This window comes from Perca fluviatilis, chromosome 15 (genome assembly GCF_010015445.1).
Source record: "Perca fluviatilis chromosome 15, GENO_Pfluv_1.0, whole genome shotgun sequence".
NCBI classification, from domain to species: domain Eukaryota; kingdom Metazoa; phylum Chordata; class Actinopteri; order Perciformes; family Percidae; genus Perca; species Perca fluviatilis.
This window is the reverse complement of record NC_053126.1, coordinates 35,540,809-35,559,246: the sequence shown is the minus strand read 5'-3', so window position 1 is coordinate 35,559,246 and position 18,438 is coordinate 35,540,809. Positions and strand designations below refer to the sequence as shown.

Sequence of the window (18,438 nt, the reverse complement as noted above, 5' to 3'; positions counted from 1 at the left end):
CTTTAGCTGTATAGCTTATTATTATACTGTATGTTTAATCTTTTGTCAACATATGCACGCTGCACGTCGTTATGATAGTTATATTCTACGTATTTAGGTGGTTCAGTTAATTTTGCGGAAACGCAGAGTATAATTTTTTTTCAGATTTAAAAACCAGCATAGTAAACATGAGACGGAAAAAAGTGGCAGCTTCATAACTTTGGAGCCTCATTAAGTCTGAATAGTTGTCGATTCCTCAATTATTTATATTCCTTTAGTCCGTAAGGATGAAAAAATGTATCCAAGTTGTGAATGTTATCATGTGAAGTCCTATCATGTATTCTTTATTATCTCTTTTCACTGGGTGCGCTTGTTTATGTCACCTTGGTGGAGACAAAATATGTTTCCCTGGATTTTTCTGTTATTCAGTAGTGTAATTCAAATTATGGATTCAGTCATCAATTTGACAGTCATTGCTGAGTAAGAGTTCTCTGCAAAAATAATTAAAGCAGGGCTCTCGCTAACTTTCAAAGGTTGTAAACTCATTTCCATTGGGAAGTAAATCCTGCTTCTACCTCTTGATAAGTGCCAGCTTGTTTTCCGTTGGAAGAACTCGATTATAGATTTAGATTTGAATGAAAAATACATTTTGAATGTTACATTGCTAGCTGTTTCTGATTGGCTACTGTTAGTGTTTGTAATACCTAATTAAAGTTTGAATGTTACATATGTAGTCGTTCTGATTGGTTGTTACCCAATTTAAATTGTATGTCAAATGGTTGCATTTTTTTTAAACATCTGTAAATATTATTTCTATTCACATGGCTTTTTTGATACCTGGGAAACTAATAAATATGTTGTTTGTCATTCAATCATAGGATGTTTTGATTATTTTTGATAACAATAGTAACAACAATAATAGGCCTAATATTAGGGCTTAATCATAAATATTTCGGGGCAATTAGCACAGTACACACACTACAGTAACTAGTAACTAAAGCTGTAACAGATGAATGTAGTGGAGTAACTAAAGTAACTAGTAACTAAAGCTGGAACAGATGAATGTAGTGGAGTAACTAAAGTAACTAGTAACTAAAGCTGGAACAGATGAATGTAGTGGAGTAACTAAAGTAACTAGTAACTAAAGCTGGAACAGACAAGTACCTCAACATTTGGACTGAAGTACAGTACTGGAGTACATGTACTCAGTTCCACTGGCCACAGGAGGGCAGCCTTCACCATCAGTTTGATCTAGGAACCTGCAGTAACTGAAACTGCAATGTTTGGTTGTAGTTCAGTTACTGAAAAAAATCAAGAATCTCATGAACCAGACTTCAGTAGGATTTTTTTTGGGCAAGAAAGGAAGACGTATTTTTTAGATTTTCGTTGTATACCATTTTTAGGGGTCCAAGCCCAATGGGGACGGGAACCGCGTTTGCAAGGCAAAGTTTTGGACAATAAATGCATTTTAATGGGAAATTTGCCAATTGCAATTTCTCTGCCACAGTAAATGCTTTCAAACAGTCCCTCCAGGATGGGATGATAATGACTCCGCTGCCGTTCCAGAGCAGATCTGCAGCCATTCAAATACCCCCCCCGCCCCCCCCCCCCCCCCTTCAAGACTTTCGTCAGGGAGGCGTCGACCTCATCATGCTTGCAGTTCCAGTTCTTTTCTTGTTTTAGTAGTTTAATAATATTACCTTTATGCTGCTTTTTTATGTTCTGTCCATTTGCAGGGATCCTCCTAAAGATTTAACCCGATTGCAATAAAAATTTAAAATTGTTCAAGCAAAGAAAGTAGAAACACTTAAACAGAAATTATCTTCAGCTATCTTGTAGAGATGATTCTTTCTAATAAACCGCCGGTGTGAAACAATAAGACGTAAACCCCAGAAACAATGTGAGACTTGATCTTTATTGACCAACCTGAAGCAGACTCGGTTTAAACGTTACAGCATCTGATTCTGGTTTTACTCCCATCTAACTGCGGCTGATCACGTTTCCATGTTCGTCCATTTCCTCCGTGATCACCACCACCCTGGAGGTCCTGGTGGAGGTGCTGCAAAACAGAAAATGCAAAGTTTAGTTGCTGCAGAAACAGTAAAGTTTTGAAGATAGTTTGGACTGCTTGGTTCTTTTGGGGAATGATTGTAAAGATTTACAAACAATATCTTTAGGGTATTTCCTCTCTATCTGGGATGTTCTGAGACTGATTGGTGGGATTGCTGTGGACGAAGTACACACAGAGATACACTGGTAAGAGCCAATGAGGTTTAACCATGTATGAGCTCATTTAAATAGCTCACGTTACTGTATTGTGTCAACAGTTAACTTCATTTAATATTTTATGTGGTGTTTTCTTTTGCGGGGTGCAAATGTTCCACCAAAACAAGTGCCTTCCTGAGACTATTTTACTAGACCTATAGTGCAGCCAGCCACCAAGGGGCGATCAAGATGATTTAGCTTCACGTATACAGTCTGCATCAACCCCTGATTAATCCTCAGAGCTGCTAGCATGACTGTAGACTCTACAGATGTTTTGTAGTCCCCTCAGCTCACCTCTCTCCGTCCAGCAGCCTCCTGTACTCGGCGATCTCCATCTCCAGTCTGGTCTTGATGTCCAGCAGCTCGGCATACATGGCCCTCTGGTTACCCAGGTCGGCCCTGAGGCGGGACAGCTGCTCCTCCAGACCCCCCACCTGCCTCTGGTAAACTGTCAGCATGTTGCCGTAGCGGCTGTGGGTCTCAGCCACATTCGCCTCCACAGCTCCTTTCTGTTCAGGAAGAGGTAGGATAGTAACACTCTATGAAAAACTGTAATCCTACGCATTCATTCTGTTTTATTTTACAAATCTTTCCTGTATTTTTTCAAAAACACTGCTCTACATCCACTGGTTTTACGGTATGTGCGTTAGCACAAAAAGCTGATTGCTGTGCGTCACACTATGGCGAGTGCAAATAAAACTGCGGATCTGGAAGAGATTAGAGATATATGGAAAAGCAATGCAGAGAGAAAGCTGTGTAGAAAACGAGGATGCCTATGTCGGTGTCGCTCCATCATTGTAGCAGACGTGAATGGATACATATCCAACATTAGGGGTGGGAATCATAGCGTACCTAATAATACGATACATGGCTCACGATACAGATAATATCCCGATCCAGCAACTCTGCCATAATCAATGTATTGCTAGACAATCCTACGATGATCTATCAAGGTCAAGGTCACTTTATTATCCCAGAGGGGCAATTTGGATTACAGCCAGCAATAATAAATATATACACAAAAACAACAAATAAACATAACCACAGTATAACATGATTTAAATTTGAACAGCATCAACATGGGACTCAAAGCACAGTATAAGTATACGTATATATAATCACAGTCCCAAGATATGTGTACTGCTGCACTAGTTCAACTAGTTGATTGTCCATTACAACCGGGGAAATGTCATTAATGTTTAAAAAGGATTTACACCAATCAATAAAATCATTGACTACCGGACCGTGTTCAGAGGGACACAATCACAGAATCATCCGCAAATTTAATGATGTGGCGCCGTTCCTGATGGCTTTGGAATTCATTTGTGTATAAAACAAATAAAAGAGGGGCGAGGACACAGCCCTGGGGGGACCCAGTAGAAGATAAAAGGGCATCTGATAAAACACTGTTCACTCTCACCCGTTGTGACCTCACTGTTAAAAAATCCATCAGCCAGGAGATCAGTCCATTATCAATGTTATGAGTGTTCTTCAACCTGTCTGCTAAGACATGAGGCTGAATGCAGTTAAAAGCGGAGGAGAAGTCAATAAATAGTAGACGAACAAGGGACTTGGCCCCCTCAAGATGTTTAAAAACCGTGTTTAGAAGCGTCCCTACGATATTTTGTGAATACAAAATGGAAAGGTTAAAGTTTTTAATGTTTCTAAAGCTCTGTCATTTTTCATACAATGATCTTAAATGACCTGTAACACCAAACGAGACTAACAGTGAAAAGATCACTAATTTCATACAGTATTTAATAAGGCCTCCGATTTTTCCCGCAAAGTCACAGAATGATTTGCGGCAGAGGGACGGCGCTACATAGCACACATTCTGATGGGTCACCGATTTCTTTGTAACACCGAAAAGCCTGTGTTAGCATATCCAGCCTGTTGAGCCAGGTAAAAGGAAGCAGGAGGCCTAATTATATTTTAATGTTATTTTAGAAGTTATCTGGTGTGGTTGTGGCTGATACTGGGGCAGGGCCATCACAGGAAAGAAGGAAATTAAACGAAGAACATTTTTTATTATTCTCTTATTGTAAATGAATGATTTTCTGTTGGAGCAAAACATTCATCCTATATGACCTCCCGGTAACGCTAACTTGATATTCTACAGTGGGCGATAGAGCAGCGTAAAGAAATGACACTACCCCTTTTGTCCAAAGCGGCTTTTAGAATCAACACAAATTGACTTTATTCTTTATTCACTGCAAGTCCAAACTGTTAGAAAAGTTTTTCAGTCTGTAAATTGAAATGACACAATTACATAAATGCTGACTTTTCCGCAGGTTTTTAAACACTTTTATTTAAAGGTGCAGTATGGTGGTGGTGATGGCCTAGTGGATATGACACATACCTTTGGTGTAGGAGACGTGGGTTCAATTCCCACTGCAATACATCAACCAATGTGTCCCTGAGCAAGACACTTAACCCCTAGTTGCTCCAGAGGCGTGTGACCTCTGACATATATAGCAATTATAAGTCACTTTGGATAAAAGCGTCAGCTAAATGACATCTAATGTGATCCTGACAGCTACTGTTTAAATTAGTTACTGCAGTACAAATTCATTGGGGTCATTTTTGGATTTATTACAGTAAATTTAATACATATTGGACTTTTAACTATTCAAGTCAAAAGTATGAATTTGTAGGTTGAAGTAAAAACTTTTTAAAGTCCAAACTATTAAAATTACTTTAATTAAAAAACTATTTCACATTATTAACATATCTGTGTCTAAAATGTTGAAAAAGGTGAAGCAGATAAATGAATAACACTCAAAATGCTCAAAGACAAAATAAATCCTTTTTTTTTGTTTTCTTACCTTGCTGATCTCAGACTGCAGTTTGATCTCCAAAGACTGAAGAGTCAGTCTGAGCTCTGAGATCTCAGTCTTTGTCGTCTGCAGAGTCTCGGTGCTCACAGCCACCTCTTTGTTCAGCTCGGCCGACTGTGAAGAACAATCAATTATGTTATTGATCAAATATCAGGGTATTTATACATACAGAGTGATGGAAGTGCTTCACCACAAAGTGAGAAACCACAACACAAAGGAAATGAAGCAGACATTTGTCTGATAAAAACCGAGCAATCACATGATACAGAGGCAGAAAATATCGAGAGCAAAAGAACATGTTAAAGCAAAACCAAACAAAGTAAAAGCATAGAAACAAAACATGTAAAGTATGATGATTAAAAAAAACAAAAATATAATATATAATAAGACAAATGAAAAGCATAGGGACAATAAAACAGAAAACAAAAAGTGCCATTTAGTTAAAACAGTGCTCAAATAATCTTTCAAAATGTCCACAGAGGTTGCATCTCTTACAGGGGTTTTCCTTCATAGAGAAAGTTTTGGCGCCCCCCCAAAGATGTTTTTAGCCAGCGCCAAAGGAAAATCACCAGCGCCAAAGCTAATTTTCAGCAGCAGGCCTCCCTACTACACTACTACTGTATTCAACATCACTGACAATCAATGTATTTCAAAATAGAAAACATTACACTTGATAAGGTTTTGTATTCATAACACTATTGTACTATTGTACAAATTAGCTACAACAGCAATAGCAGTTACCTTATGTAAGTCACTCCTACATTTTTCCACTTTGTTTTTCTTGACATAAAGGCATTTTCACTATACAGTTGTGCCTAAAAATGTATCAGAATGCAGGAAATTAAGTCTTTGACTCTCAAAATGTTCACCCCCCCAAACACTTAAAAAAAATAAAGTTATAGAACTTCAAAACTGAAACTTATGAAACTTTAAAACTTTAAAGATGCCCTGCCACACAAAACCGAACTTAAGAAACGGAATTTAAAATCTTTAAAACAACATAAAACTTACAATACAATACAATACAACTTTGTTGTCAGTTTACACTGGGATTCTATTTGCATTCCTGAGCAGCTTCGTTCAAAAGAATAAAGAATACACATAGACAAGAATTATACTTATAGTACAAACATTTAGTTAAAAAACGTTAAAGTTTCAAAACTAAAACTTAAATAAAAAACTAAGTTTTAAAACTTCAGAATAAAACAGGGGGCAGCAGTGAGCCCATTCAGGGCAGGAAACAGGACTTTGTTGTCTCACCTTGGTTTGGAACCAGATCTCCAGCTCTTCGCGGTTCCTGTTGGCGAGGGTCTCGTAGTGTTCTCTGATTCCGGCCATGATGGCGGACAGGTCCTGCTGCGGAGCAGCGTCCATCTCCACGTTCACATGGCTTCCCACCTGGGCCCGCATAGCCAGCAGGTCCTGCAGGAAGACGCCGGTTAAACTTCTGTCCTTTTATCTTTTTATGCAGCTTGTTCCCATGAAGCATAAGTACATAAAGCTTTGAAAAGTAAAGCTATGTCATTTGTATGTATTCCACATATTTATTACTGTCAGCAGCACATTGACTGCTGCTATATAAGAGCGTGAAGATCCTCGTAGGGAGGAGGTCGGGGGGGATGTTTGGCTATTAAAACACAGGGCTTTCAAGCCGGGGAGCGGAGTTCATGTCCCGGGACAAGTTAAGGAGAAAACACCCAGGAAACAGGTTTTCATGTCCTGAAGAAATTAAAGTAATACAAATTAAGCGAAATCAGTTATGGTTTTTGAGCTAGAAGCAGGAGTATCAAAGGTGCCCCAGGGCCTCATATCTGTGAAAATAACTCTCTGAGAAAGGAGTCATCATGGCAACTTTTAACTGCAGTTGGTAACACAGGGACTATTGAGAACTACTCCTACTACTTCACCTACACATTCAAGCCATCAATCCAGTTTAGCATCAGCCCTTTAACAGAGCATTCACACCGCATTTCCTCTACTCTCTAATGTCTAAACTAATCAGTTTGGTGTCTCAACTTAACTGTCCTGGCTGCATGTCAATTTCTTTGTCGGCTAAAGTAAACTGCAACGGCCTCTTGAAGGGCCGCCACCTCACAGTGCTCTGTAACCGGCCCACAGTCAACTTTGTTTTGCTAAATTTAACTGTAAAGACTGAACCAAAAAGGCTGAACTTAACTTGTCATATGACCGACCGGCGATCGGCTAATTCTGTTGGATATGTACGAACCCGTTAATTTATCTTAATGTCTGGTTTCAGTGGTCTCACCTCCTCATGGTTCTTCTTCAACTGGATCAGCTCGACTTTCAGACCCTCCACCTGAATCTCCAGGTTCCTAATGCTCGGGTTCAGCTCCTGCAGAAGCTTCTTCAGCCCGGCAATGTCGCCTTCCACCGACTGACACATTGCCAGCTCGTGCTCATACCTGACAAAAAACAAAACACAAGACTAAATTCCAGAAACTCACCTGAGTGTTGGAATGATTGGGAAGAACATACTCACAAAAAGACAGATTGAATGAGATGGTCTTGACGAAGGATTGATCTTAAAGGAACTTAAAGAGTTTTTATCATGTTTAGTCCTTAAATCAGACCAAGTACTTCTTGTAGGTGATTTTAATATCCATGTGGACGTTGACAATGACAGCCTTAGTACTGCTTTCAACTCATTACTGGATTCAATCGGTTTCAGTCAGAGTGTGCACAAGGCGACGCACTGTTTTAACCACACCCTCGACCTTGTGCTGGCATATGGTATTGAAATTGAGGATTTAATAATATTTTCGCAGAATTCGGTATTATCAGATCATTCTTTAATCACTTTCGAATTCTTACTACCTGATTATATTAAATTAGATAAAAGCTCCTACACCAGATGCTTATCTGACAGTGCTATAGCTAAATTTAAAGAAGATATTCCAACAGCATTCGACTCTATGTCATGCCTTAACATAACAGAGGACCTGTATGTTAACCTCAGTCCCTCTCAAATTGATGCATTTGTAGACGGTATTACGGACGACCTTAGACTCCGTCGCTCCCCTGAAAAAGAAGATGATGAAGCAAAGGAAACTAGCACCTTGGTATAACTCCCAAACTCGCAAATTAAAACAAATCTCGCGAAACCTCGAATGTAAGTGGCGTTCCACCAAGGTGGAAGAATCTCGTTTGGATTGGCAAGAAAGTCTCAAAACCTATAGGAAGGCCCTAAGAAAGGCCAGATCAGACTATTACTCATCACTAATAGAAGAAAACAAGAACAACCCAAGGTTTCTTTTCAGCACTGTCGCCAGGCTGACAGATAGCCACAGCTCTACTGAGCCATCTATTCCTCTAGCTCTGAGTAGTGATGACTTCATGAGCTTCTTCAATGATAAAATTACAACAATTAGAGATAAAATTCATCACCTTTTACACTCAACTTCTAACGGTTCACCTTTAAACGCAGAGTCGTTAGAAATAAAGACTAGTCTCGACATATACTTAGACTGCTTTTATCCTATAGATCTTCAACAATTAATGTTAAAGATATCCTCAGCTAAGCCATCTACCTGTCTCTTGGACCCCATCCCAACGAGACTACTCAAAGAAGCATTACCTGTGGTTAACACCTCATTACTAGATATGATCAATATGTCTCTATTAACAGGTTATGTACCACAGTCATTTAAAGTAGCTGTGATAAAACCTCTTCTGAAAAAAACCACCCTGGATCCTGAGGTCTTAGCAAACTATAGACCTATATCTAACCTTCCTTTTCTATCCAAGATCCTTGAGAAGGTGGTTGCTAATCAGTTATGCGATTTTCTACATAGCAACAGTTTATTTGATGACTTTCAATCAGGATTTAGAAAGAATCATAGCACAGAGACGGCACTGGTGAAAATTACTAACGACCTTTTAACTGCTGCAGACAAAGGTCTTGTCTCCATTCTTGTTTTACTAGATCTTAGTGCTGCATTTGACACAATTGACCATTCAATCCTGTTACAGAGATTGGAACACTTGGTTGGCATTAAAGGAATTGCTCTGAGTTGGTTTAGGTCCTATTTCTCTGATCGATCTCAATATGTGAATGTTAATGATAAATCCTCCCAATACCGCTAAAGTTAGCCATGGGGTTCCTCAAGGCTCAGTGCTTGGACCAATTCTATTCTCCTTATATATGCTTCCTCTAGGCAATATTATTAGAAAACACTCAATTAACTTTCACTGTTAGCGGATGACACCCAATTATACTTGTCAATCAAACCAGACGAAACCAGTCAGCTAGCAAAATTTCAAGAGTGCATTAAGGATATAAAATCCTGGATGACCTATAATTTTCTGATGTTAAACCCTAACAAAACTGAAGTTATTGTGCTGGGCCCTAAACACCTCCGAACTTCATTATCTAGAGATATAGCTACTCTGGATGGTGTTGCCCTGGCCTCCAGCACCACTGTTAGAAATTTAGAAGTTATCTTTGATCAGGATATATCCTTTAATGCCAATCTAAAACAAACCTCAAGAACAGCCTTTTTTCATCTTCGTAACATTGCCAAAATTAGGAATATCCTGTCTCAAAACGACGCTGAAAAACTAGTCCATGCATTTGTTACTTCCAGGCTGGACTATTGTAATTCCCTACTGTCAGGTTGCTCAAATAAGTCTCTTAAGACTCTCCAGCTGATCCAGAATGCTGCAGCGCGTGTTCTCACAAGAACTAAAAAAAATGATAAGAACTAAGAAAAGAGATCATATTTCTCCTGTATTAGCTTCTCTGCATTGGCTTCCTGTTGAATCCAGGATTGAGTTTAAAGTCCTTCTCTTGACCTACAAAGCTCTAAATGGTCTAGCACCATCATATCTAGAAGAGCTCCTAATACCCTATTGTCCTACTAGAGCACTGCGCTCCCAGAATGCAGAGTTACTGGTGGTACCTAGAGTCTCTAAAAGTAGAATAGGGGCTAGAGCCTTCAGTTATCAGGCTCCTCTCCTATGGAACCAGCTCCCGATCTGGGTTCGGGGGCAGAAACTGTCACCTCATTCAAGAATGAACTTAAAACTCTCCTATTTGATAAAGCTTATAGTTAGGGAGTGAGGAGTTGCAGTGTTCACCTAACTGGCCCAACTGCTTCTCTTCATAATTGTTAGATTAATAATACATAACAAAGTAGAGGGAGGCAGGCCAGCCAAGCCAGATCCGGCAGGGGAGTTCTAAGCCCGAAAAAGCTACCTCTCCTTATGACCTGTCTCTCTTAGTTACCTGTTATAGTTACGCTGTTATAGTCCTAGACTGCCGGGGGACTTCCTTCCTTTGACACACTGAGCTGCTCTCTCCTCTCCCTTTCTATTACTGTTTCTATTACTGTTACTATTACTATTTGTGTGCAGCCCGTCCCAGAAATGCTTGTTACTAATCCTAGCTTCTGGGGAGTTTACTCTCCGGAGTCCTTATGCTTTTTTTTCCCCCAGCGTATTTCCTTGGAGAACGTTGGCAACAAGACCCTGGTTGTAGCTGTCGCCGTGGTCCTGCTGCACTCCCTGCTGAGCTCAGCGATGCCCTGCAATGTCATGCTGCGTCCTGCTGAACCCTGCAGCTTCCCGCTACATCCAGTCACTGTTCCATTATTAATGTGACTACTATCGCCACTGTTCATCACACCCCAACGGCTCGTCAGACACCGCGCCTACCAAGAGCCTGGGTCTGTCCGGAGGTTTCTTCCCCAAGAGGGAGTTTTTCCTCGCCACTGTCGCTGCTTGCTCTTGAGGGAATTACTGGAATTGTTGGAATTGTTGGGGCTTTGTAAATTATAGAGTGTGGTCTAGACCTACTCTATCTGTAAAGTGTCTTGAGATAACTTATGTTATGATTTGATACTATAAATAAAATTGAATTGAATTGAATTGAAATTGAATTAAACACTCACTTGACTTTAAAGTCGTCGGTGGCCAGCTGGGCATTGTCGATGGCGAGGACGAGGGCGGAGTTTCCATGAGTTGCGAAGTTGATCCGAGCAGGAAGGAAGAGAAGACGCCGTGTGAACAACTTTCTTTTCTAAAGATTGAATTCAATCTTATTTATAGTGTTAAATCCTACCAAGTCATCGCAGGACACTTTACAGATATAGGATGTCTAGACCACACTGTATAATTTACAGAGACCCAACAATCCCCCCCAAGAACAAGCATTTGGTGCGACAGTGCCAGTTGGGACACAGTGACACAAATACAGATAGCAGTTGGTATGATGAGCAGCAGGTAATTAAAGTAACAATAAAGATAATAGAACTATGACTAAAAATGTAGCAGTGCAGGGTGTAGCAGGGGGTCAAGTCGGACCATGGCAGCAGCTGCAAACACAATTTACAGTAGGTGCCACCACAATCCAAGATGTAAAACAAAGTCAGACTGAGAATTAACTGACACTACAAGAATAATTTATACACAGAGTTGTATCAGGGGTCTTTAAGGGACAATTTAGGGCCCAAAAAGTGCCCTAATGTAAAAGAATTTAAGTTTTGAGGTGATAATTTTTGAAATACACTAATAAAAGATGGGTTGGAGGCATAACATTAACATAACATAGGCATAACACAACTAAAACTTATAAAGCTTTAAAGAAAAACAAAGAAGTTATGAATCCTAAAAACGTGTTAAAAAGTGTTGCATAAAAAAGTGAAATTTAAGAAAAAGGTCCCATCAACTTAAAACAAAAAAGAAAGTTCAAATGTACAAAAAAACTAAATGTTGGTAAACTTATTTTAAAAACTATTGAAGCACAAATTTTTAAATAATCAAAAATTGTAAAACTCAAATAATAAAAAAATAAAAAAGTAACATTACAAAAAAAGTCATACAATTGTTTTTTATATTACGGTAAAACTTTAAACGCATGCTTTTGTTTGTGTTGCTTTAAATGACGGATGCAGTTGGATGTTGTGGTTTTCGTGTCCGTAATTTAGAGTTGCGATCCTTGCATACTGCCGTTTTATTTTTTTTTTTTTACAACAAGCATCGACAAACTCCTTAAATCCAAATTTCACTATTTTGGGGCATAATCCCTTCCATAACGGCTGCCTCCTACGTTTGCCTCTGCTGGTTTGCCGCGCTCTGGAAGGTTGCCTAGCAACTTAGCAGAGTGGCGCGTATAGCACGAAGATGTTCCAAAAACAAAACGTAGCTTCTCAATACCTTAAAAAAGAATATGGCCTGGCTGTTACATTAATAAAAATTCAAGTCCTTCAAAGTAATTTGTCTCAAGTCAAAGTCAAGTCGACATGGTTTTATTTCAGTTAGCCTCATAGTTTGATTTGCATCGAGAGATGATTTTATGGAAAGTACCCCATGCCAATCTCTAGGTATGGTGAAGGGTATGTGATTATGTGGGGGGGCTATTTTAATTCCAAAGACCAAGGGAACTTTATCAGGATGCATAGTATCCTGGATGCATGTAATGTTTTTTTATTCCTCTTTTAAGTCAACTTTAGCATGGGTTCATACACTTATGAGCTCCACTTTACAGAAAAAACTGAACGGGTTCATATTTACATTAAAAAACTGAACAAACCGGTACGTATTTACATACTAACAGTCACCTGATGTTCAATAATGTTCACCATGTGTTTACTTAATGTTTTTTTATATATATAATATTCACATTTTACCATTTTTAAGATTTTAACAAGATATGTTCACGCTATAACAACATAATTTCTAGTTTTAACAAGATATTTTCAGGTTATTCACATTTTAAAAAGATGTATTCAGTTATTACAAGATATTTTCACGTTCTTTTTACGTCATACTCAGGTGTTGTTTTGCAATCCAAACAGGAAATATTCTGAACACATTTACTGAGAAAACTAAACAAACTGGTCCATATTTACACGCTAACGATGATTACCTGATGTTTACTCCAGTTCACCAGGTCTTATTTATGTACAAACTCAACATTTGGTCAACAGTTTGTTAAAGTTCAGTTCAACCAAAAATAACCATCTCATTAGTAACATAAAAGTAAGTAACAACCTTTTATTTGGAAAAGTGTGTCTCCTAAAAGAAGAATACTTTGCAAATGCAAAACAATGCAGAAAATGCTGTTTTCAGCCTCTTACGTGACGGTTTCCTACTCTTTTCTGTTTTATATCATAATAAACTGAATATCTTTGGGTTTTGGACTAAGAAAACAAAACTTAAGACTTTTATCATCTTGGACTTTCAGAAACTGGGATGGAACTTTTCCACTATTTTCTGACATTTTATAGACCAAACAAACAATCGATTAATTAAGACAATAATCGGCAGAAGAATTGATAATGAAAATAATTGTTAGTTGCAGCCCTGTCTAACGCTTTTCTGTGTTTTTATGTGTTTTATGAATTTGTCTTTTATAGGAACCCTCGAAAATGAGATGATAAGAGGCCCCACGATAAGATACGATCACGATACTTATGTTACAATACAATATTATTGTGATTTTAAAAGATATTTCTATATTCTGCGAGAGAGTACAATTTATTTCCTGTTTTTCCAACTTCAAATGATGTCAACATCTGTCCAACATCTTTCTCTTTGTTCATCTCACTTCAATTATTAACAAATTCTCGTGTGCAATTTATATAATCAAAAATTGATTGCTTCCCCATCTCTACATCTAAAGAGGCTTTCATTTCACTAAACTCCAAAATCAGACTTAAATAAAGCCAATTTTCTGTCTTTTTGTGCTCACCTTTATTCATATATATACTTTGTGAAGCCAATACTTTGGTAAACTCATTTCAAGCAACAATTTTGATTTCTCAACATTTTCAACTTAAGGGCCAAGTTACAGTTTCTCTCTGACTCTTCAGACCCACCTCCGACATGGCGCCTGTGTTTGGCTTCGCTACTGCGGCTGGTTGTTCGTCCCGACTCATTTTGTTTGTTTCCTGCGCTATATTGCTACTAAGTTTGTCAACAAAGGTGGTGTCAACGGCGTGGGTGTACGATCGCCAAACAATGCTGCTGATCCGATCCTCCATGTGGGAGTGCGGAGACGGGTTTACCTGGAGTGGTACGGGTGAGTTTGCAGCCCCGTTTAGTATGTCCGTCTGCAACTGTTGTCTGTTTCCGTAGGAAGAGGACCTAATACGACCCGCGGAAAAACGGGCGGAGAAAGCGGGAAAAAGGGCAGGGAGGCAGGTGCATCTGAAAAGACTCCTGAAGCTGGGGTTCGTTGTCTCGCGACTCCAGACCTTCATGTCTTCGCTCTGTCTTCCCTGTCGTCCCCGGGACTCTGGTCCGGTGCCCTGGAGAAAACCTACCACGGGTCGGTGTGTGTTCCGGCGAACTTGAGAAGCGTCGTCGCGAGCCCCTCTCTCTGCTTCAGGTACTCCTGTACCGCTCAGGATGGGTTTAATAAATGCCCGTTCAATTGCAAACAAGTCTCTTTTTCTCAGTGATTTATTTACTTCCAAAGGCATGGACTTCATGTTGCTCACGGAGACATGGCAACGGGGAGCTGGAATACTATCACTTGAATGAGCTCTGTCCTGTTGATTGTTCTTTTATCAGCACCCCAAGACTCACGGGCCGTGGTGGTGGTTTTTGCGGTGGTTTTAAAAACATTTTATCTGCCAGTCAATGACTGCTGGCATCGTACCTTCTTTTGAACTACAGATTACTAAAGTTGGTCGTTCATATACATTTTATTGTATTTTAGTTTACCGGCCTCCTGGGCCGCGCCCGCCTCTTTCTAACTGATTTTTCTGATTTCTTATCATCCATCATTAAGCTGGACAGAGTGATCATTGTTGGCGATTTTAATATTCATGTGGATGATGATAGTTGCAAAAATGCTCTTGAATTTGTAAATATCACTGAATCTTTTAATTTTACTCAGCATGTCTCTGGTCCTACGCACAGTAAGGGACATACGCTCGATCTTGTTTTCTCTCATGGTTTGAACATTGATAATGTTTGCATTAAGGATGTATTTGTTAGTGATCACAAATGCATCTTATTTAATCTTGTTTGTAATGAGGAACCTTTGCCTGCTAAACGAAGGTCCGGCTCACGTTTGATTAATCAGCTTACTGTTGAGAAATTTTTAGCCGCATTTGACTCAAGCACATTTCTTATTTCGAATGATGTGGACGTGTGTGCACAAGTGTTTAATGATCAGTGCACCCTACTGTTGAACAAAGTGGCGTTCGAAACAAATTAGGGAAAGCCCTTCTGTTAATACATCACCGTGGATGAATGGCACTATCGCAGCTTGAGGCGTGTCTGTCGGAGAACTGAGCGTTTGTGGAAAGCAACTCAGCTCATAGTCCATCGCCTGCACCTTAAAGAGCTCTTAGTAGACCTGAATGAAATGATCAAGAATGCTAGAGTCTCTTATTTTACTAATCTGATATCTGCCTGTAAAAACAATCCTAAAGCCTTTTTCGAGACAATTAACAACATTGTTTCCCCTGCTGAATGTATTGTCCCTGTGTTTTCAAATGTTGACTGCAACCACTTTTTGTCTCATTTTGTGGATAAAGTTAGAGCTGTCAGGGCAGGCATTGTACCTTCAGTAAACCCCCATATAATTACATATCAGAGTCTTTCAATACTGGACTCCTTTTGTCCCATTTCCCTGAATGATATCACTAAGCTAGTGGGCTCAATGAAACCTTCCCACAGCCCTGGTGATATTCTACCCACATCTTTGCTTTTAAAATCCATACATCTACTTGGACCATGTTTGGTTTCAATTTTAAACTTGTCTCTTCAGCTGGGCCAGGTCCCTAGATGTTTTTGGGGCTTAAGTTTCATGCTGTTGTTCAGCCTATCTTGAAAAAAAAAAAAAAATGGAGGTTTTTAAAAAAAAAAATCATTTTTTTTAAAAATTGCTTTTATTTCAAAAATTTTTGAAAAACTTGTGGCGAATCAGCTAAATACTGTTTTGGATTCTCACAATATCTTTGATAAGTTTCAGTCTGGTTTTCGTAAAAACCACTCAACTGAGACTACTCTCCTTAAGGTCTCTAATGACATTTTGATGGCTTCCGATGGGGCTAAATGTTCTGTGCTGGTCCTACTAGATCTTAGTGCAGCATTTGATACTGTTGATCATTTCACTCTGATTGATAGACTGAAAACCACTGTGGGCATTACTGGATCAGCTCTGGACTGGTTTTCTTCCTATCTTTCTGACAGGAGTTTTTCTGTGTCCATGGGACCTTTTATGTCAGACTCTGCTCCTCTGTCTAGTGGTGTGCCCCAAGGTTCTGTGCTTGGCCCGCTGCTATTTAGTCTATATATGCTTCCTCTTGATGACATCCAAATATATTTATCTTTTAGCCCAGACAGGCTCGACAAACTTTCAATGTTGCACAATTGTTTAGCCTCCATTAACAAATGGATGGCAGACAATTTTTTACAACTAAATCCAGACAAAACTGAGGTGATGATTTTTGCTCCTGACAACATCACCCCTAAGATTAGACAGGCCATTGGGGCTCTATCACTCTCTGACTGTAATGTTGTGCGAAATCTGGGTGTCACTTTTGATAAATCCATGTGTTTTAACAGCCATGTGAAATCTGTGGTTCGTTCCTGTTTTTTCCATCTCAGGAACATTGCTAAGATTAGATCTGTGGTTTCTAAGAAAGAGATGGAGATGCTTGTTCATGCTTTTATTTCCTCTCGATTGGATTATTGTAATGTTCTGTACACTTGTTTAAACAAATCATCCATGGACAAATTACAAGTCGTACAGAATGCAGCAGCAAGACTATTGTCTAATACCAACAGGAGATCGCACATTACTCCTGTGCTTAAGGCTCTTCACTGGCTACCAATTAGTTTTAGAGTGCATTTTAAAATTTTAACCATTACTTATTAAGGGTGTGACGAGATCTCGCGTGACGAGATTTCTCGTCGAGGTGAAAAGAGTGAAAGAGTGACAGACAAGACGAACACAATATGTAAACATTGTAAGAAAGAAATGCCGTACTACTAACTACTGCACCCGCGAGTCGCGGGTGCAGTAGTTAGTAGAGAGCTGTGGTGGTGCTGTAAGTGTTTTTGCATAGTGCTCGTGTTAGCCGCGGTATACGGCATTTCTTTCTTACAATGTTTACATATTGTGTTTGTCTTGTCTGTCACTCTTTCGCCGTTTATTATTTCCGCAGGAAAACCAAAATGTTGCCACACAAATGATTTAAAAGTGGCAGGGGGATATTCAATAGTAATTCCACGCTCCATCACATCGCCTCACGAGACAACTTTTCACCTCGACGAGAAATCTCGTCTCGTTCTCATGAACCCAATCTCGTGATGTGTTTCGTCTTGTGGAGTAAGCGTCTCGTCACACCACTAGCTTGTAACCTTGGTTCTCTGAGTAAAGACTATTTTTCCCAGTCATATTTCTTAACTGAAGTTTTCTTTAAATTAGTGTTAAAATCGCGTCTCGCTCTCGTGACCCCAATCTCGTGTCTCGTCTTGTCTCGTGAGCGAGTGTCTCGTCACACCCCTATTACTTATAGAGCCTTACACGGCCAAGCTCCCTCTTATATCCAGGATCTATTGCACGCACACACTTCTGGTCGCTCTCTGAGGTCTTCAAGTCAAGACCTTTTAACTGTTCCCAGAACACGTTTTAAAACAAGAGGTGATCATGCATTTTCTGTGGTGGCTCCAAGGCTCTGGAACTCTCTCCCTTTAGCCCTGAGAGCCTTGGACTCTGTTGAAACTTTTAGGAAACACCTAAAGACTCTTCTTTTTAGACAAGCATTTAGTTAGCAATATGGCTTTGTATTGTATTTTATTTGTTGTTGTTTCTTTTATTTGTTCCGACTGTAAAGCACTTTGTGACCATTCTTGTCTGTGAAAGGTGCTATATAAATACATTTTACTTACTTACTTACTTACTCTTTAGACATTGCTCCGGGACATATTTCGGTCCCTACTAAACTCATCAGATTTTCTGTCTTTCTGTGCTCACCTGGTCCTGCAGATCTTTGATACATAGTACACGGTCCAGTCGTGGCCCTCAGGTTCCGTCTTGCTCTCCAGGAACTGCCTGATCTTCATCTCCAGGTCAGCGTTGGCCCTCTCCAGGCTGCGCACCTTGTCCAGGTAGGACGCCAGGCGGTCGTTGAGGTTCTGCATGGCCACTTTCTTGTTGTCGGAGATGTCGACGGCATCGCCCAGGTTGAAGGCGCCGCCAGCACCGGCGGCGGAGGAGGAGGAGGAGAAGGAGGCCTTGGAGACACGGATTCCCGACCCTCCGGCTCCTCCGTACACGCTGCCGGCCCCCATGCTGCCGATACGGCGGGGGGAGGAGGACACAAGGCTGCTGCGGCTGGAGAAGGTGGTCATGGCTGAGGGTCGGCTGGTCGTCGGC

The 18,438-nt window shown here is 39.9% G+C and overlaps 1 protein-coding gene across 1 annotated transcript; it reads right to left on the bottom strand.

Moving 5' to 3' along the window:
• Positions 1-1,873: 1,873 nt before the first annotated feature.
• LOC120574796 (keratin, type I cytoskeletal 13-like) lies at positions 1,874-18,438 on the bottom strand. Its single transcript, XM_039825248.1, has 6 exons — positions 18,037-18,438; positions 7,348-7,504; positions 6,342-6,503; positions 5,070-5,195; positions 2,539-2,753; positions 1,874-2,038 (listed from the first exon to the last, which is right to left on the bottom strand). The coding sequence occupies exons 1-6, from the start codon at positions 18,411-18,413 to the stop codon at positions 1,960-1,962; spliced, it is 1,116 nt and encodes a 371-aa protein (XP_039681182.1). The 5' UTR covers positions 18,414-18,438; the 3' UTR covers positions 1,874-1,959.